The sequence below is a fragment of the Seriola dumerili genome, unplaced genomic scaffold (assembly GCF_002260705.1).
Source record: "Seriola dumerili isolate Sdu_G_001 unplaced genomic scaffold, Sdu_1.0 BDQW01000337.1, whole genome shotgun sequence".
Lineage (NCBI taxonomy): Eukaryota > Metazoa > Chordata > Actinopteri > Carangiformes > Carangidae > Seriola > Seriola dumerili.
Genome location: NW_019174592.1, coordinates 790,198 through 812,585, shown reverse-complemented (window position 1 = coordinate 812,585; position 22,388 = coordinate 790,198). Strand labels below are relative to the sequence as shown.

Here is a 22,388-nt window from a genome sequence, read left to right as displayed (position 1 = left end):
ATGTAAAAAAACAACAAAGTTTAATAAGGCATAAAAACATCAAAAAACATCATAGTATAATAAGATATAAAGAGATCATAGTATACTGAGGCCTGAAAATTGAAAAAAATGACATAGTATAGTATGATAAAAAAATGTAAAAAAACAACAAAGTTTAATAAGGCATAAAAACATCAAAAAACATCATAGTATAATAAGATATAAAGAGATCATAGTATACTGAGGCCTGAAAATTGAAAAAAATGACATAGTATAGTATGATAAAAAAATGTAAAAAAACAACAAAGTTTAATAAGGCATAAAAACATCAAAAAACATCATAGTATAATAAGATATAAAGAGATCATAGTATACTGAGGCCTGAAAATTGAAAAAAATGACATAGTATAGTATGATAAAAAAATGTAAAAAAACAACAAAGTTTAATAAGGCATAAAAACATCAAAAAACATCATAGTATAATAAGATATAAAGAGATCATAGTATACTGAGGCCTGAAAATTGAAAAAAATGACATAGTATAGTATGGCAAAAAAAATTGAAAAAACGACGTAGTATAGTATGGTGAAAAATGTGAAAAAACAACAAATTTCTATAAGGCATAAAAACCTCAAAAAACGTCATAATATAATAAGATATGAAGACGTTACAGTATATTGAGGCCTGAAAATTAAAAAAAATGACATAATATAGTATGGCACAAAATGTGAATAAACAAAAAATTTTAATAAGGCATAAAAACATCAAAAAACGTCATAGTATAATAAGAAATAAAGACGTCATAGTATATTGAGGCCTAAAAATTGAAAAAATGACATAGTATAGTGTGGCAAAAAATGTGAAAAAACGACATAGTATAGTATGGCAAAAAATGTGAAAAAAAACCAAAGTTGAATAAGGCATAAAAACATCAAAAAACATCATAGTATAATAAGATACAAAGACGTCATAGTATACTGAGGCCTGAAAATTGAAAAAAATGACAGTATAGTATGGCAAAAAAAATTGAAAAAACAACATAGTATAGTATGGCGAAAAATGTGAAAAAACAACAAAGTTTAATAAGGCATAAAAACATCAAAAAACATCATAGTATAATAAGGTACAAAGACGTCATAGTATATTGAGGCCTAAAAATTTAAAAAATGACATAATATAGTATGGCAAAAAATGTAAAAAACAACAAAGTTTAATAAGGCATGAAAACATCAAAAAACATCATAGTATAATAAGATACAAAGATGTCATAGTATATTGAGGCCTGAAAATTGAAAAAAATGACAGTATATTATGGTAAAAAAAAGTGAAAAAACGACATAGTATAGTATGGCAAAAAATGTGAAAAAACGACAAAGTTTAATAAAGCATGAAAACATCAAAAAACATCATAGCATAATAAGATACAAAGACGTCATAGTATATTGAGACCTGAAAATTGAAAAAAATGACATAGTATAGTAAGTCAGAAATTTAAAAAATTGACATAGTACAGTATGGCAAAAAATGTGAAAAAACAACAAATTTTAATAAGTCATAAAAACATCAAAAAACATCATAACATAATAAGATATAAAGACATTATAGTATACTGAGGCCTGGAAATTGAAAAAAATGACATAGTATAGTATGGCAAAAAAAATTGAAAAAACGACATAGTATAGTATGGTGAAAAATGTGAAAAAACAACAAATTTTAATAAGGCATAAAAATTCCAAAAAACATCATAATATAATAAGATATGAAGACGTTACAGTATATTGAGGCCTGAAAATTAAAAAAAATGACATAATATAGTATGGCACAAAATGTGAATAAACAAAAAATTTTAATAAGGCACAAAAACATCAAAAAACGTCATAGTATAATAAGAAATAAAGACGTCATAGTATATTGAGGCCTGAAAATTGAAAACAATGCGGAATATTATGGTAAAAAAAAGTGAAAAAACGAAGTAGTATAGTATGGCAAAAAATGTGAAAAAACAACAAAGTTTAATAAGGCATAAAAACATCGAAAAACGTCATAGTATAATAAGATACAAAGACGTCATAGTATATGTCATAGTATATTGAGACCTGAAAATTGAAAACAATGCGGAATATTATGGTAAAAAAAAGTGAAAAAACGACATAGTATAGTATGGCAAAAAAGGTGAAAAAACAACAAAGTTTAATAAGGCATAAAAACATCGAAAAACGTCATAGTATAATAAGATACAAAGACGTCATAGTATATGTCATAGTATATTGAGACCTGAAAATTGAAAACAATGCGGAATATTATGGTAAAAAAAAGTGAAAAAACGACATAGTATAGTATGGCAAAAAAGGTGAAAAAACAACAAAGTTTAATAAGGCATAAAAACATCGAAAAACGTCATAGTATAATAAGATACAAAGACGTCATAGTATATGTCATAGTATATTGAGACCTGAAAATTGAAAACAATGCGGAATATTATGGTAAAAAAAAGTGAAAAAACGACATAGTATAGTATGGCAAAAAAGGTGAAAAAACAACAAAGTTTAATAAGGCATAAAAACATCGAAAAACGTCATAGTATAATAAGATACAAAGACGTCATAGTATATGTCATAGTATATTGAGACCTGAAAATTGAAAACAATGCGGAATATTATGGTAAAAAAAAGTGAAAAAACGACATAGTATAGTATGGCAAAAAAGGTGAAAAAACAACAAAGTTTAATAAGGCATAAAAACATCGAAAAACGTCATAGTATAATAAGATACAAAGACGTCATAGTATATGTCATAGTATATTGAGACCTGAAAATTGAAAACAATGCGGAATATTATGGTAAAAAAAAGTGAAAAAACGACATAGTATAGTATGGCAAAAAAGGTGAAAAAACAACAAAGTTTAATAAGGCATAAAAACATCGAAAAACGTCATAGTATAATAAGATACAAAGACGTCATAGTATATGTCATAGTATATTGAGACCTGAAAATTGAAAACAATGCGGAATATTATGGTAAAAAAAAGTGAAAAAACGACATAGTATAGTATGGCAAAAAAGGTGAAAAAACAACAAAGTTTAATAAGGCATAAAAACATCGAAAAACGTCATAGTATAATAAGATACAAAGACGTCATAGTATATGTCATAGTATATTGAGACCTGAAAATTGAAAACAATGCGGAATATTATGGTAAAAAAAAGTGAAAAAACGACATAGTATAGTATGGCAAAAAAGGTGAAAAAACAACAAAGTTTAATAAGGCATAAAAACATCATAGTATAATAAGATACAAAGACATCATAGTATATTGAGGCCTGAAAATTGAAAAAAATGACAAAGTATAGTATGGCACAAAATTTGAAAAAACAAAAAATTTTAATAAGGCATAAAAACATCAAAAAACGTCATAGTATAATAAGAAATAAAGACGTCATAGTATATTGAGGCCTAAGAATTGAAAAAATGACATAGTATAGTATGGCAAAATATGTGAAAAAAACGACATAGTATAGTATGGCAAAAAATGTGAAAAAAAAACAAATTTTAATAAGGCATAAAAACATCGAAAAACATCATAATATAATAAGATATGAAGACGTCATAGTATATTGAGGCCTAAGAATTGAAAAAATAACATAGTATAGTATGGCATAAAATCGACACATTATAGTATGGCAAAAAATGTGAAAAAAAAACAAATTTTAATAAGGCATAAAAACATCGAAAAACATCATAATATAATAAGATATGAAGACGTCATAGTATATTGAGGCCTAAGAATTGAAAAAATGACATAGTATAGTAAGTCAGAAATTGAAAAATCGACACATTATAGTATGGCAAAAAATGTGAAAAAAAAACAAATTTTAATAAGGCATAAAAACATCGAAAAACATCATAATATAATAAGATATGAAGACGTCACAGTATATTGAGGCCTGAAAATTTTGAAAAAATAACATAGTATAGTATGGCAAAAAAAAGTGAAAAAACAACATAGTATAGTATGGCGAAAAATGTGAAAAAACAACAAAGTTTAATAAGGCATAAAAACATCAAAAAACATCATAGTATAATGAGATACAAAGACGTCATAGTATATTGAGGCCTGAAAATTGTAAAAAATGACATAGTATAGTATGGCAAAAAATGTGAAAAAACGATATAGTATAGTATGGCAAAAAATGTGGAAAAACAACAAAGTTTAATAAGGCATAAAAACATCAAAAAACATCATATCATAATAAGATATAAAAACATCATAGTATACTGAGGCCTGGAAATTGAAAAAAATGACATAGTATAGTATGGCGAAAAATGTGAAAAAACAACAAATTTTAATAAGGCACTAAAACATCAAAAAACGTCACAGTATAATGAGATATGAAGACATCATAGTATACTGTGGCCTAAAAATTGAAAAAAATGACATAGTATAGTAAGTCAGAAATTGAAAAATCGACACAGTATAGTATGGCAAAAAATGTGAAAAAACAACAAATTTTAATAAGGCATAAAAACATCGAAAAACATCATAATATAATAAGATATGAAGACGTCACAGTATATTGAGGCCTGAAAATTTTTAAAAAATGACATAGTATAGTAGGGCAAAAAAAAGTGAAAAAACAACATAGTATAGTATGGCGAAAAATGTGAAAAAACAACAAAGTTTAATAAGGCATAAAAACATCAAAAAACATCATAGTATAATAAGATACAAAGACGTCATAGTATATTGAGGCCTGAAAATTGAAAAAATGACATAGTATAGTATGGCAAAAAATGTGAAAAAACGACATAGTATAGTATGGCAAAAAATGTGAAAAAACAACAAATTTTAATAAGGCACAAAAACATCAAAAAATGTCATAGTATAATAAGATACAAAGACGTCATAGTATACTGAGGCCTGAAAATTGAAAAAATGTACAGTATATTATGGTAAAAAAAAGTGAAAAAACGACATAGTATAGTATGGCAAAAAATGTGAAAAAACGACAAATTTTAATAAGTCATAAAAACATCAAAAAACATCATAGCATAATAAGATATAAAGACATCATAGTATACTGAGGCCTGAAAATTGAAAAAAATGACATAGTATAGTATGGCGAAAAATGTGAAAAAACAACAAATTTTAATAAGGCACAAAAACATCAAAAAACGTCATAGTATAATAAGATACAAAGACGTCATAGTATACTGAGGCCTGAAAATTGAAAAAATGTACAGTATATTATGGTAAAAAAAAGTGAAAAAACGACATAGTATAGTATGGCAAAAAATGTGAAAAAACGACAAATTTTAATAAGTCATAAAAACATCAAAAAACATCATGGCATAATAAGATATAAAGACATCATAGTATACTGAGGCCTGGAAATTGAAAAAAATGACATAGTATAGTATGGCAAAAAAAAGTGAAAAAACGACACAGTATAGTATGGCGAAAAATGTGAAAAAACAACAAATTTTAATAAGGCACAAAAACATCAAAAAACGTCATAGTATAATAAGATATAAAGACATCATAGTATACTGAGGCCTGAAAATTGAAAAAAATGACATAGTATAGTATGGCGAAAAATGTGAAAAAACAACAAATTTTAATAAGGCACAAAAACATCAAAAAACGTCATAGTATAATAAGATATAAAGACATCATAGTATACTGAGGCCTGAAAATTGAAAAAAATGACATAGTATAGTATGGCGAAAAATGTGAAAAAACAACAAATTTTAATAAGGCACAAAAACATCAAAAAACGTCATAGTATAATAAGATATAAAGACATCATAGTATACTGAGGCCTGAAAATTGAAAAAAATGACATAGTATAGTATGGCGAAAAATGTGAAAAAACAACAAATTTTAATAAGGCACAAAAACATCAAAAAACGTCATAGTATAATAAGATACAAAGACGTCATAGTATATTGAGGCCTGAAAATTGAAAAAAATGACAGTATATTATGGTAAAAAAAAGTGAAAAAACGACATAGTATAGTATGGCAAAAAATGTGAAAAAACGACAAATTTTAATAAGTCATAAAAACATCAAAAAACATCATGGCATAATAAGATATAAAGACATCATAGTATACTGAGGCCTGGAAATTGAAAAAAATGACATAGTATAGTATGGCAAAAAAAAGTGAAAAAACGACACAGTATAGTATGGCGAAAAATGTGAAAAAACAACAAATTTTAATAAGGCACAAAAACATCAAAAAACGTCATAGTATAATAAGATATAAAGACATCATAGTATACTGAGGCCTGAAAATTGAAAAAAATGACATAGTATAGTATGGCGAAAAATGTGAAAAAACAACAAATTTTAATAAGGCACAAAAACATCAAAAAACGTCATAGTATAATAAGATACAAAGACGTCATAGTATATTGAGGCCTGAAAATTGAAAAAAATGACAGTATATTATGGTAAAAAAAAGTGAAAAAACGACATAGTATAGTATGGCAAAAAATGTGAAAAAACGACAAATTTTAATAAGTCATAAAAACATCAAAAAACATCATGGCATAATAAGATATAAAGACATCATAGTATACTGAGGCCTGGAAATTGAAAAAAATGACATAGTATAGTATGGCAAAAAAAAGTGAAAAAACGACACAGTATAGTATGGCGAAAAATGTGAAAAAACAACAAATTTTAATAAGGCACAAAAACATCAAAAAACGTCATAGTATAATAAGATATAAAGACATCATAGTATACTGAGGCCTGAAAATTGAAAAAAATGACATAGTATAGTATGGCGAAAAATGTGAAAAAACAACAAATTTTAATAAGGCACAAAAACATCAAAAAACGTCATAGTATAATAAGATACAAAGACGTCATAGTATATTGAGGCCTGAAAATTGAAAAAAATGACAGTATATTATGGTAAAAAAAAGTGAAAAAACGACATAGTATAGTATGGCAAAAAATGTGAAAAAACGACAAATTTTAATAAGTCATAAAAACATCAAAAAACATCATGGCATAATAAGATATAAAGACATCATAGTATACTGAGGCCTGGAAATTGAAAAAAATGACATAGTATAGTATGGCAAAAAAAAGTGAAAAAACGACACAGTATAGTATGGCGAAAAATGTGAAAAAACAACAAATTTTAATAAGGCACAAAAACATCAAAAAACGTCATAGTATAATAAGATATAAAGACATCATAGTATACTGAGGCCTGAAAATTGAAAAAAATGACATAGTATAGTATGGCGAAAAATGTGAAAAAACAACAAATTTTAATAAGGCACAAAAACATCAAAAAACGTCATAGTATAATAAGATACAAAGACGTCATAGTATATTGAGGCCTGAAAATTGAAAAAAATGACAGTATATTATGGTAAAAAAAAGTGAAAAAACGACATAGTATAGTATGGCAAAAAATGTGAAAAAACGACAAATTTTAATAAGTCATAAAAACATCAAAAAACATCATGGCATAATAAGATATAAAGACATCATAGTATACTGAGGCCTGGAAATTGAAAAAAATGACATAGTATAGTATGGCAAAAAAAAGTGAAAAAACGACACAGTATAGTATGGCGAAAAATGTGAAAAAACAACAAATTTTAATAAGGCACAAAAACATCAAAAAACGTCATAGTATAATAAGATATAAAGACATCATAGTATACTGAGGCCTGAAAATTGAAAAAAATGACATAGTATAGTATGGCGAAAAATGTGAAAAAACAACAAATTTTAATAAGGCACAAAAACATCAAAAAACGTCATAGTATAATAAGATACAAAGACGTCATAGTATATTGAGGCCTGAAAATTGAAAAAAATGACAGTATATTATGGTAAAAAAAAGTGAAAAAACGACATAGTATAGTATGGCAAAAAATGTGAAAAAACGACAAATTTTAATAAGTCATAAAAACATCAAAAAACATCATGGCATAATAAGATATAAAGACATCATAGTATACTGAGGCCTGGAAATTGAAAAAAATGACATAGTATAGTATGGCAAAAAAAAGTGAAAAAACGACACAGTATAGTATGGCGAAAAATGTGAAAAAACAACAAATTTTAATAAGGCACAAAAACATCAAAAAACGTCATAGTATAATAAGATATAAAGACATCATAGTATACTGAGGCCTGAAAATTGAAAAAAATGACATAGTATAGTATGGCGAAAAATGTGAAAAAACAACAAATTTTAATAAGGCACAAAAACATCAAAAAACGTCATAGTATAATAAGATACAAAGACGTCATAGTATATTGAGGCCTGAAAATTGAAAAAAATGACAGTATATTATGGTAAAAAAAAGTGAAAAAACGACATAGTATAGTATGGCAAAAAATGTGAAAAAACGACAAATTTTAATAAGTCATAAAAACATCAAAAAACATCATGGCATAATAAGATATAAAGACATCATAGTATACTGAGGCCTGGAAATTGAAAAAAATGACATAGTATAGTATGGCAAAAAAAAGTGAAAAAACGACACAGTATAGTATGGCGAAAAATGTGAAAAAACAACAAATTTTAATAAGGCACAAAAACATCAAAAAACGTCATAGTATAATAAGATATAAAGACATCATAGTATACTGAGGCCTGAAAATTGAAAAAAATGACATAGTATAGTATGGCGAAAAATGTGAAAAAACAACAAATTTTAATAAGGCACAAAAACATCAAAAAACGTCATAGTATAATAAGATACAAAGACGTCATAGTATATTGAGGCCTGAAAATTGAAAAAAATGACAGTATATTATGGTAAAAAAAAGTGAAAAAACGACATAGTATAGTATGGCAAAAAATGTGAAAAAACGACAAATTTTAATAAGTCATAAAAACATCAAAAAATATCATAGCATAATAAGATATAAAGACATCATAGTATACTGAGGCCTGAAAATTGAAAAAAATGACAGTATAGTATGGCAAAAAAAATTGAAAAAACGACATAGTATAGTATGGTGAAAAATGTGAAAAAACAACAAAGTTTAATAAAGCATGAAAACATCAAAAAACATCATAGTATAATAAGAAATAAAGACGTCATAGTATATTGAGGCCTAAAAATTGAAAAAATGACATAGTATAGTGTGGCAAAAAATGTGAAAAAACGACATAGTATAGTATGGCAAAAAATGTGAAAAAAAACCAAAGTTGAATAAGGCATAAAAACATCAAAAAACATCATAGTATAATAAGATACAAAGACGTCATAGTATATTGAGGCCTGAAAATTGAAAAAAATGACAGAATATTATGGTAAAAAAAAGTGAAAAAACGACATAGTATAGTATGGCAAAAAATGTGAAAAAACGACAAATTTTAATAAGTCATAAAAACATCAAAAAACATCATGGCATAATAAGATATAAAGACATCATAGTATACTGAGGCCTGGAAATTGAAAAAAATGACATAGTATAGTATGGCAAAAAAAAGTGAAAAAACGACACAGTATAGTATGGTGAAAAATGTGAAAAAACAACAAATTTTAATAAGGCACAAAAACATCAAAAAACGTCATAGTATAATAAGATATAAAGACATCATAGTTTACTGAGACCTGAAAATTGAAAAAAATGACATGGTATAGTACGGCAAAAAAATGTAAAAAAACGACATAGTATAGTATGGCAAAAAATGTGAAAAAACAACAAAGTTTAATAAGGCATAAAAACATCAAAAAACATCATAGCATAATAAGATATAAAGACATCATAGTATACTGAGGCCTGAAAATTGAAAAAAATGACAGTTTATTATGGTAAAAAAGTGAAAAAATGACATAGTATAGTATGGTGAAAAATGTGAAAAAATAACGAATTTTAATAAGGCACAAAAACATCAAAAAACGTCATAGTATAATAAGATATAAAGACATCATAGTATACTGAGGCCTGAAAATTGAAAAAAATGACAGTTTATTATGGTAAAAAAAGTGAAAAAACGACATAGTATAGTATGGCGAAAAATGTGAAAAAACAACAAATTTTAATAAGGCACAAAAACATCAAAAAACGTCGTAGTATAATAAGAAATAAAGACATCATAGTATATTGAGGCCTGAAAATTGAAAAAAAATGAAATAGTATAGTAAGTCAAAAATTGAAAAAACTGACATAGTATAGTATGGCAAAAAATGTGAAAAACAATAAATTTTAATAAGGCATAAAAACATAATAAAAACACCATAATATAATAAGATATAAAAACGTCACAGTATATTGAGGCCTGAAAATTGAAAAAAATGACATAGTATAGTATGGCAAAAAATGTGAAAAAACAACAAATTTTAATAAGGCATAAAAACATAAAAAAACATCATAGTATTTTAATCTAAAAAATTGTCAAAACACGTCATAGTATACTATGGCATCAAACGTCATAGTATAATAAGGCATAAAATTGTCAAAAAACGTCAAAGTATACTATGGCATGAAATGTCATCGTACAGTAAAGTATAAAATATTCAAAAAAGTCACAGTATACTATGGCCTAAAATGTCATAGTATATTAAGGCATGAAAATGGTAAAAAAAAAATTGTCATAGTATAATAAGGTGAAAAAACGCCAAAAAAACATCATAGTATAGTAAGGCAAAAAACTGTCAAAAAACATCATAGCATAATAAGGTATAAAATTGTCAAAAAACGTCATAGTATACTATGGCATCAAACGTTATAGTATAATAAGGCAAAAAAACATCATACTATAGTGAGGCATAAAATTGTCAAAAAACATCACAGTATACTATGCCATCAAACATCATAGTATAATAAGGCAAAAAAAACATCATACTATAGTGAGGCCAAAAATTATCAAAGATTGTCATGGTATACTATGGCATTAAACGACATAGTATATTAATGCATATAAACATCAAAAACGTCATTGTATAGTAAGACAAAAAATCGTCAATATACGTCATAGTAAACTATGGCATCAATCGTCATAGTATATCAAAGCATAAAAATGGCAATAAACATCATAGTATATTAAGGCAAAAAATTTACAATACCCAAACAGAACACAAGTTTAACATGCAAACTCCTGCAGAAATTTCTCAACTGGGATTGGAACCTAGAACCTTTGTATTGAGAAGCAACACTTCCAACCACTGGACTACTTTGCCTGCCAGTTGAAATATGCATACTATAGTGAAGCAAAAAAATGTCATGGTATAGTATGTCAAAAAAACATTAAAATACGGCATAGTATAGTAAAACATAAAATTGTCAAAAAACATCATAGTATACTATGGCATAAAAGGTCATAGTATAGTAAGGTATAAAAAAGGCAAATCATAGTATACTATTAAGGCATTATGTCGTCAGAAAACATCATAGTATAGTGAGGCACAAAATTGTCAAAAAACGTCATAGTATACCTTGACATAAAATGTCAAAGTATAGTATGGCAAACAATCGTCAAAAAACATCATAGTATATTAAGGCATAAAAACGGCATAAAACGTCATAGTATTGTAAGGCATAAAATTTTCAAAAAACCTTCTTACTGTAAGGCAACATTACTAAGCACTCAGTCACCGTGCTACCTCATAAGTGATCCAAAGTATATTAAGGCATAAATACCTCATAGTATAGTGAGACAAAAATGTCATAGTACAGTGAGGCATAAAAATGTCACCGTGTATTAAGGTATAAAAGGTCATAGTATAGCAAGACATTAAAATGTCATAGTGCAGTAAGGCATAAAAAGTCATAGTAAGTCATACAAAAAGTCATTGTATAGTAAGGCATAAAAAAAGTCATAGTATTCATTTTGACATTTTGATGGGATTTTTCGACAGAAATTAAACTCATTCTTTGATATATCCACCATTTTATGTTTAGCTCTGCTATTGTTATATAACATCAGTTAACGTATACACATGATATTCTCACATGACGTGAGCCTTCAGCTAGACCCCGCCCTTAATTGGTTGTCTTGGAGACATAGCCTCTTGGAGTGTACATTGGATCGATCTAATATATGACTTCACTCCAAACATAGTGTGAACTTCAATTCACTTAAATAAAGGTTGGGACAATTTTGTCCTCCAAAAACACTATTAGGGACATGTCCCTACCATCCATTTGCAAACTTACGCCCTTACCCTGAACTGTCCAACAGTGAGTCAGGCTTCTCTAGGAGTCAGAGACATTCACACATTCTCCACCTGTAATACTCTGTTCGTGCTTCATGAGAAACATCAGAATCAGCTCGATATGTCAGGGCCCTGACCCCAGTCTGAACAGAGAGTTGACCAGTTTATACATTTTCTGCTGTTTACTGTGGGAGGGGGTGGACAAAATGTTTTACTAAACATAGTTTAAACCTTGAAGGGCATCGAGTGGAATCAGGTTAACATTTCACCTCCCTGTATTGAGCTGACCCTGTCCCCCAAAAGACGTAAATGCATTCTCTTTCTTATTTCTCACAGCCTTGTTTTAAAATCTGGACTTTTAGGATCTTTATTTATTATTTTAGTTTGGATAGAATATTTCAGCTGTATGAGTCAAGGTGAGTTTAGGCACACAGCTGGGAGTGAATGGATAAGACTGTAAAATGTTAACTTCGAACACTTTTAAAATAATCACTTCTACTTCATCTGTTCCCAACACAGGTAAGCGTACTGCACAGCTTAGAGGCTGGGGAACATGTCAATCACATGATAGCCCCGCCTCAGTACATGCAGGTGGTCCACCATCCGTCCATGATTCATGGCCTGTACCCCAGCCACAACTCAGGTAAGAAAACACACACTAGTTAAGTGTCTCTAATTCCTTTATACATAGCATTAACATTTTCTTTTTTGGTGGAGCAAGTGAGTGATATTTATGTTCTAAAAAACTCATAAAAAAGCATCCTGTATTAATGGGAGAAGTCACTTGTCAGACAACAACTGTGTGACTTCTCCCATTAATACAGGATGATCCCATGGCACATCATGCTCTTAGAAATTTAGGGAATTTATACATCTATCAATGGCCTACTCAAGATACCAATAGTTCATATGGTTACATAATTTGAATGAATTATGAAAGCTGCAAAGCAGAAGTTTTCATTTAATAGATTGTAATTTCTGTTAATAATTTTGTCAGTAGACCTGATTATATATTGTGATATCCACTTGTTTTTTGTATATTTATATATGTATATTTTTTCCCTTCCCTGTATCGATATATGTGGAATATAACATGACAGAGTATACACAAAACACTGTCAATGATTAAAAGACACTCCCACAAGAGTGTAATTGTCACACATCTGGGAACACAAGATGGGTGGCCCGAAACATTAGGATAATTAATAAATTGTGATGCTGAGCAACGTGAAGGATATTGTGACACTTCCCAACGCACCTGCATGTAAGACATTTGGATGAGCAAATACCTTCATCGAGGAATAATTAATGTGAAAAAAAATGTAGAAGCTAGCTTGATAAAACATTCATGGGCATTTGGAAACTATCGTAGATTGAGGGAGACGTGTTAAGAATCAGACCCTGGAGCAACCTGCGCGCCGCTGAGCCACTACTGTAAAAAAAAAAAAAATGGAGCCAGTGAAGAGTTTTTATGACAGCGATCTATCCTGAGGTAAACTTGGCTGGATCCAAGCGAAACGCTCAGCTCTGTTTTCTAGTTTGTTTCTCTTATTGTTGATCAGATTGCAGCTCTCACACAGTGGTCCTCAGTGATAGAGAGCAGTGTAAACCTGCCCTGTCACATGATGCATCAGTCTCTTATTCCCCTCCTTCTGTGCATGAGTGATCTGAAGTAAAGAGAGCACGGTGAGGAGGAGAGACCTTAGTCTTAATCTACCACACGAGATTTAATTATTCATCAGACTCTAATGGATTCTACTTACAGTCCTGGAGAGTTGTGTGGCTAGTGCTGTTAACAGCCCAGAGAGTTGGGGTGGGCTGTGTGTCTAGGAAAAGGAGGTCAGAGGAGCAGAGAGGGGGGCGGGTGGTTGGAAATCAGAGACTTATGTAAAAATGAAAAAAAGAGACTTCCAGCTGTAGTTTCAGCCATGACGACTTTTAGGCACATGTGAATGTTTCAGATGATATCACGCTGTGTGTTGAGTAACGCGTGCGCGTGCGCATGCATGAAAACACTCAACCAAGTTACTCGGAGTGGCTGCGTGAAGCTTTACTCTGAGAAAGATCAAAGAGCGTGAATTTAGTGTGAAATTCTCGGGAACTAGACTGAATCAAATGATCGTCTGAAAAATCCCCTGCGAGTCTCACCCACGTTCATTAAACACACACACACACACACACACACACACCAGCAGAGACTGGTTGAGAGAGGGCAGGACGAGAGAAGTCGTGTTATTTCACTAGGCTGGAGATCAGAGCAGAAGAAATAAACATTTTAGATCAAGTGAAATCCCTCAGAGTATGTTGTGGTTATGCTACTAAATAGGGCTTATGATACACCCTTGCAGTTGTGTACTGCTCAGAGACCAAATCTAAATGTGTTTTAGTTTTTTAGAACTGAATTTGAAACAATCTGTATCTGACACACAGCTATCAGTCAGTTGAATTTCTTAACCTTTTTTAGTTTTTATTTGTCTGAATCTAAGCCAGCAGGCCTTGAACATTAATTCTAGTAAAAATGTGAACATGAAGAAAGTTATTGTGCTTTCCTTTGAGCACTGGAAGCCAAGAGAGTTCACTTCAGCCAACTTTTAAAAAAAGTCGAACCTTTTGTTTCATCTTACATTAGTTGAAATACAGAGAAGAATCAGGGGCAAAGAGCATCACTGTGTCTCTGTCACTGAATAGGTAAAAACTCCATGACATTACAAACATTTAAGCCAAAAAGCACCACCTGTTATCTCACAGTTTGATGCTATGATTTCTTTTGTCTAGCTATTAATCAGTAATTAATTCCGTCAAGTCAGATTTATTTATAGACCACATTAAAAAGAAGAAACGCTGACCAAAATAGAATCAAAAAGAGAGGCTATAGTCACAATAACAGCTCCGACCAACAGACAGACAGAGGGACATTGTCATCCCTAGAGACTCACCACCACTGTAACTTAAAACCAGAGCATAAAAAGACTCTGACAGGCCAGTAATGCTAAAGAAAAATGACATAAGAAAAGAAAGGGACTTTCACAATAATTAAAGATCACAATCATCAACAGAGGACCCATTTTATGTAAAGGTTAAAGAGGCCTCCTGTACAATAACATGAAAAAAATACAAAAAATCAATAGGCTGTTACAAAAGGCAATCACTGTCAAAGAGACCAGAAAACCATAATAACAGCCTAAGACAAGCCTCAGCCACAACAACAGGAGAAAAAACTATTATTTTTGACACAATATAGACGCTGTATTTCAGTCTGGCCTGACATGCCGACATGCAATCACTGGAGCCCCATACTGTACGTCACTGGTGTGGCTGATAACAAAATATATAGTTGCACTTTAATCTCTGTGTTTCGAAGACACAATTTACTTTTTTTATTGTTTGGGGTCCAACTGACCTCAATTCCCAATGTGTAAGATTAACAATAATAATAATAATTATATATAATTAAATCAACCTATTTTTCTTTTAAATGGGAGTATTTTTTTCTTTTCATCCGACCTCACTAAAACCTAAAAACTGGGAAAGTACTGAAATGGTAACAAACAATTTGGGCTTGCACATCTGATGAAGGATGACAGATACATGTATGTGATTGATCACAAAACATTGGAATTACACCACACAAGGAAATATTTCATGTTTTCAATTATGTATGAATGAATATATATTCTTTTTGTTTACCAAAAAGTAATTTGCATATAAAATAATATATGATGTCTTATCCTGCTTAGTGACATTACTTATCTTTGTTGTCACTTCCCATCCCTGATAAACCTTTTACAACCTGTTATTAAATTCCAATAAAAGAAATCCTAATAGACTTATCTGGGATTAGGGAGGGGTGGTGTTATGTATGAAGTCCTGTTGACACCAGTTAAAAATAAAGAGAATAAAATGTGTTGTATTTAATCAGGTTTTACAGAAATGGTGCGCAGTTTCTGTATTTCTAAAACTAAAACTTTATAAGCAATTCTCGTCAGCCAAATATATTTTCTGGGCTGTTAAAGAGAGTTAGAGAAATCTTGTCCATACACATTAACAGTAAATACAGAGAAACTGATCAATTAGTTAAAATGATTAGTGTTTATTTATTATATTTAAGAGTATTATTACAAAGACATGGCTGTAATTCAGACCTCAGTGGAAACACAAACGCAGCATATCATCATCTTCCACAAAACACACAAGAAGCCACGTAATCCAGTCGTTACATTACAATCCTGAACCAGGGTTTTCTTTGTCTCAGATGTCTACACTTCCTCCTGCAGCGTTCCCTCCAGCTCATCATCCATGTACACAATCACACTGGTCTCCAGTCTGGCCAGCGATGTGATCTCAGTCACAGTAGTTTGCTCAGTGGCTGCCTGTTTATCCATAGAGACCTCTGGAGAAGCCTCTCTCTTCGTGAGGAATAGTCAATATAGAATGTGGGTAAAGAACATTTATATTGGAAAAATGATTCTGGAAAAAACACTTCATTCAATTCATTTTTTATTAAGAAATAACAATTTCTCAACTGTGCTGGGACTAAGACGATCTCTTTTACTTTATTTTTTTTTTATGATCTCCCCGGCCTTTGAGAACAATCTTTCGCAGGACACAGGTGAAGCTGAGTTACACAGAAACCCTACTGTCAGCTCGTAAAGACGCAGACAAATTTGTCTTTCCCAGTATTTCAGCCAGCTAGCCCCAGAGTGTCTCGTCACTTTCCGATAGCGACTCACTTTAGCCTCCGATCTTCCCTGAAGACGTATCGCTGCTGGGCGGGCGAATTATAACCTCTTGTCTTGTAAACACGACGACGGCCGAAGCTCTTGAAAAGCAACAATCATCACCACCTGCTCCCGGCAACAAAAAAACAAAAGAAAAAAACATGTTTAGCAGCAGAAAAAAACTTACAAATAACCCCTTTAAAGAAAGGCTAAACATACAGTAAGTCAGAGTTGACAGGTAGCCCCCTAAATTCATGTAACATATGAATCCAAAACTGCTGTTTAAGATTAAGAATCTGAACTGATGAAGGCCTGCCGCTGGCCTAGGTCTACACTGCCAGCCCCGACCCAGCTATTCCCTTCTTCCATTCATTCCTCAACCATTAGAGCGTAGCCGATGTATTTCATCAGCCTGGCAAACTGTCTCTTTTGCTCTTGCTACAGGGCATTGTGTATCAAATGCTGGGCAATAAGAGAGACAATGTCATTTGAAAATAACAAAATAAAGACTCAACAAGTGCCAGAAGCTTCACAGAACAACCCAACACAAAAACCCCCTGACCGTACATCTGCAGTTTTTCTTTTTTTCCAGCTTCTCTCACCTCTCTATCTTCTCTCCTCTTGTTTTCAGGCGTACCCAGTGCTGCCACAGTGGTAATCGTCATGTGTATCGCTGCGCTGGTGGTGGTCGTGGTGCTGGGCATCTACCGCATTCACCTGACCCACCAGCAGGAGGTCAAGCTGGCCGAGACGACTAAAGAGGCGGACGCGACCTGGAATGACTCTGCTCTGACGATCACAGTCAACCCAATGGAGGTAGGAGGACTGGAGGCATGTGGCAGGGTGCTGTCAGGGAGGGGATAAGGAGGGAAATAGGAGGTAAATAAGATGGACTGGGTGTTAGTGACTGGAATATAAAAGGTACATCAATGATCTGCTTGGTCATTAAGAATTAAATGATTCGGCTGTCTTGCTTTCAAAACTAATTTCTAATCAGTTTCTGAAACTCTCTCTCACCACAGAACCTGGAGGAGCCCCAGGCTGCAGAGGAGGAGGCCAGCGAGGAGGAGGAGGATGACGACGAAGAGGAGGAGGAGGAAGACGACGAGGAAGAGGACGAAGAAGACGACATCACCAGCGCTGAGTCAGACGACAGCGAGGAGGAAGTGGATGTCCAGCTACCCAGGATGCAACGCTCAAGCAAGAAGGGCCAAAACTGGGACAAAACAACAATATCTTATTGAAACACACACACACACACGCACACACACACAGTCACACACTGTCACGCACACACACGTCCTGCAACACGTCCATACTCAAACTTCAAATCAGAAGGTTAAAACAAAAAGACTTTATGTGATGTTGATGATCTAAAAATTAGGTCATATCTCTACTATACTGAAACACACACACACACACACACACACACACACACACACACGCCCACACACACGCACACACACACCCAGTGCAATGATTTAACCATAGCCTTGTCAGAAAACCTCCCATTTTCTACAGCTGATAAGAAACGATATGACACTAAAACTGCTCATCAATCAAACGACTTTCATTCTTCTTAAAGGGACAGCTCGCCAAATTTAGGTCATTCCCCTGAGAGATGTTTTTCCTCTCCCATTACAGTCCACACCACAACGACAGTCTTTAGTGAAATAAAGTTGTACGAGTCCCATTTTCCCAATTAAACCCCTGCAAACATCCATTCAGTTTGACGTGTCAGATTCCACAGTGAGATTTCTGATGTCCCATGAAAATGCAAAACAGTCTTTTATTTAAGAAAACTGAGTTGCAAAAGTAAAGAAACTGACTATTTTTGGTTTGTATACTTCATGTTATTTATCAGTCTTTATTCTAGCCTCTGTGGCAAAGCCAGGTGATTTTACAGAAATAGCATATTTTCAATGGTACTCAAAAACAAACAAAAGAGAAAAAAAAGATAATCGGTGTGCTGTCGCAGACGTCATGTTGAACTAGCCGAGGGGTCTGAGTTCTGGGTTTTTGGGAAAGACAGAGGAGTCTCCTTGTAAATTTTTATACGCTCCTTTCTTGTAAATATTGAGTATAGTAGGTGACCCTCCCACCCCTCCGCCACCCCCTCTTTCTCCACCCAGAGACCCTCCTCCACCTGTACACAACACACGTCACCTCTCCATGTATATGTACACACCCCGAACCCTTAGAGAGTCTTTACGGAAACGACCCCCTTCAGTCGTCTGTGTGTGTTTCTAGCTCAGTGTTCAAATCATTCCAGCTGACGGCGACTTGGGTTTTGTTTGGATGGATGTGCCGCTGCCTCCACAGTGACTGAGTCAGTAGGCAGTAGATGTGCATGCGAAGAGATTCCAGACTCGTTAAGTCTAAATCAAACAGCAGGGATGCAACAGAGAAGGGAGTCCTCTCACTATCCATGTATAAACCACAAGATTTGCTCAAATTGAATTTTATTCTCAGGTGTGTCTCAGTACTCAGTGAGTGGGAAAGCTACACTATTAATTCCACAATCTCACTCCTAGTAGTCATTAATGCTGCATTGCAAAGATGTTGGAAAGTCAGAAATCCATACTCTCCATGATGAGTGATGCAGCGGAGCAGCCTTGAGTTGGAAGTCAAGAGACACAGTTATCTGACGTCATCATTAAAGCCCCACTGCAACTCAAGTGTTGAGGCCAAGACCAATATTGATATTTGACTTTTAAAAATGTGATAACAACATTTCACACAAAATAACGTATATTTTTTTGATAAGGGTCCCTTTGGGGCCTTTGGTTCGTCAGGATTTGTGACCCAGTATTGCACTGAGCAGAACATTTGAACAACACCAACAACAACTTGTACAACTGTACATTTCAAACAGTAAACTTTACCAGAATAACAACTATAAAGAGCAAAAATATTAAATATCAATTATTTTAATTAAGAGCTTTAATTATAGAGAACTATAATAAAGATTCAGTGAAGTATGTGTGTATGTGGATAAGCCTGGAAAATTAAAGCTGCACTAATCAATATTTTTTATAATAATAATAGATAAAATAACAATGTAATGTAAAAGGTGTTGTTTATAGTGACAAAACCCACAGAGAATTATCACCCAACTCTGCAGTTCCCCTCAGCTATACAAAACATTTTAGCGTTTATAAGATTATTCTTTTGCATTTTGCAACTTTAATGTTTTGGTTCATCATCAGCTGTTTTCAGCTAAAAAGCTCTGATAACTGTGTGCTACCTGCCCAGGGCCAAACGGCAAAATGACAGGCAAGGATAGCAACTAGCTGGTGAGCGTTTTGAAGCATTTAGCAGCTAAAGAGACGGATATTTTTTCTCATGAGTTGGTGGAAATCAAAACAGAGCTAAAAGAGAGTGAGTACTAGATGTACATTCATCAGATGGACACAAACACAAATTAGCAGCTGTTTGCTAATAAATTCACTATATCAACTTAGACTTCCCCCAAGTGGCCAAAATAAATCCATTAATGTTCCATCCAATACATTTTTTGTTTTTTTACTTATCGACTGACATACACTAAAATTGACTGATAGCAGCAGCCCGTCTGTAAGATCAGTCAGGCTCTGACATGCACCTTTAAAGCTGCACAGCATTACTTTTACATCCTATAATATAATCCCTACACTTTAATAACTTCAATAACAGTCTATACTGTAAGTAGCTAGCTAATGCTGCCGAACACCACTGACTCAAAGAGAGCTGTCCTTTGTGGCCAGAAGGTAAAGAAAACTTAACTTTCCTGATTTCTTTTCCAAGCTGGGTAACTGGAATGCACAAAGTGTGCAATTACAACTCACCTGCAAGAAACTCTCAACTTTTCCAAACTTCTAACTTTGAATGAAATGCAGCATTAATGGAAAAGATTTAGGTCTAGGGAATGAAGTCACATTACATAAATCCCACTTCATTAGCAGCACTTGGGGCCACCGACTTGTGAAGTTGCCTGGTGCAACTTAAAGATAAAGGGAGAGAGAGGTGAATGCATTTAGCAGTTTCACAATTGACATAATCAGAAAAAAAAAAAACCCCAGTCGAAGGTTTCTTCACCTTGATGTGAACGGGCATTAATCTCTGGCTTTGGCCATCCTTAATCCAGTCTGTGTGTATTGTTTGATAGCAAAGACTCTGACAAACTGCAGAAGAAAACAGGTGTGTGCAGCGGTCGATAGTCTGCCAATGATAAATCAAAGGTTCGGTTAAAGTCACAAACACTGGAACGTTTCCTGCTCTAACCTGTAGACTGCTGTCCTCTTGGGTGTAGCTGGGAGATCCTACTGTATGTGTATACTGTAGCTCTATGTTCATGTAAAGATCTCATATGTTGTTTGAGAGTCTTCCTCATCTACTGTGACACCTGGTCTTGTGACGTCACCTCTTCACTTGCAACCTTCCCCCACCCCACCCCCCACCACCCCCACCCCTTTTGGTGGATTTTGCATCAGCCCGATCCCTAATGTTGTCCTGATGTTTGTTTTAGATGAGAAGGACGGTGAAATTAACATGAAAACCTTGTATAATGTGTTGTTTTTTTCTTTTCTTTTTTTTTTTTTTATTATTTTGTTTCGTTTTTTTCTTCTTCTCTGGACTCTTTGGTCTGTTTTCCTTTGAAATGGTCACTACAGCACTTTCTGTAAATTGGCCAATAAAAAGTTGTTTTGGAATCTAGCTGTGGGTCTCATTTCTGCGAGAGGTTTGTGGGAGGTTTTATGCTGCAATTTAATCTCTGGAGTCTATGAAAGTTTTAAATCTTATTATAGAAGAGGAAAAAACTACAATCAGTGCGGGATAAATGTGTGCAATCTGATTCTAATTATTTAGAATTATTTAGAATTGTTGTTTTGTACGTTAGTGAAGTTGAAAATTACTTTACTGAGAACATTATCTCCAAAATATTGCGTTTAAGCCTCAAGATAAAATCATGTTTTGCTTTCACTTTGCTCTGCTCTGAAAACAGCTGACCTTGTTTTATAGAGCCACACTCTAATGACAAAAGTGTTTTGTTTCATGTAAAGCCACAGGCACTTTTTTTAAAAGATATTTATTTTTAATTGAATGCGTTCATCCATTCATTTTCTAAACTGCTTATCCTCTTCAGGGGAAGGTGCGGCACTGATCCCCACTGGATTACTTTTTATTCTTGACTCAGTACTGCATCAAATAGGCCACACGAGCATGACGAGGGCAGCAAACATGAGTTACAATTGTGCAAAACGTCCCCATCAGTATGCAGGCTTTTCCCGCCTCTACGCTTCTATACTGATGTCCCACAGTGTTATTTTTATTTCAGTGAGGCAGCGTTCAATCATGTGTCTACAGTTGTACGAGTCGTCATGATTCTGCTCTGAAAATGTGCACACTGTCAAAGCCCGGGGTGGTTATTGTTAGCATTACTGTTATTATTTATAAGGCGCAGCAGGGGGGCCCCCTCAAGAGAGAGAAACAGAGTGAAAGAGCTGGTTGGACAAATAAATTGATTTTTTTTTGTATTTGGAAATTAAGAGCAGGAGCTAGTG

The 22,388-nt window shown here is 32.8% G+C and overlaps 1 protein-coding gene across 1 annotated transcript in view; it reads left to right on the top strand.

Annotated features, from left to right (window-relative positions):
* Positions 1-18,089, top strand: part of clstn2 (calsyntenin 2) — a 184,231-nt gene extending 166,142 nt beyond the window's left edge. Inside the window, exons 16-18 of the mRNA XM_022760453.1 lie at positions 12,647-12,770; positions 17,477-17,661; positions 17,868-18,089. Coding sequence (XP_022616174.1) covers positions 12,647-12,770; positions 17,477-17,661; positions 17,868-18,089 — 531 coding nt within the window. The remainder of the gene's footprint in view (positions 1-12,646; positions 12,771-17,476; positions 17,662-17,867) is intronic.
* Positions 18,090-22,388: the final 4,299 nt, after the last annotated feature.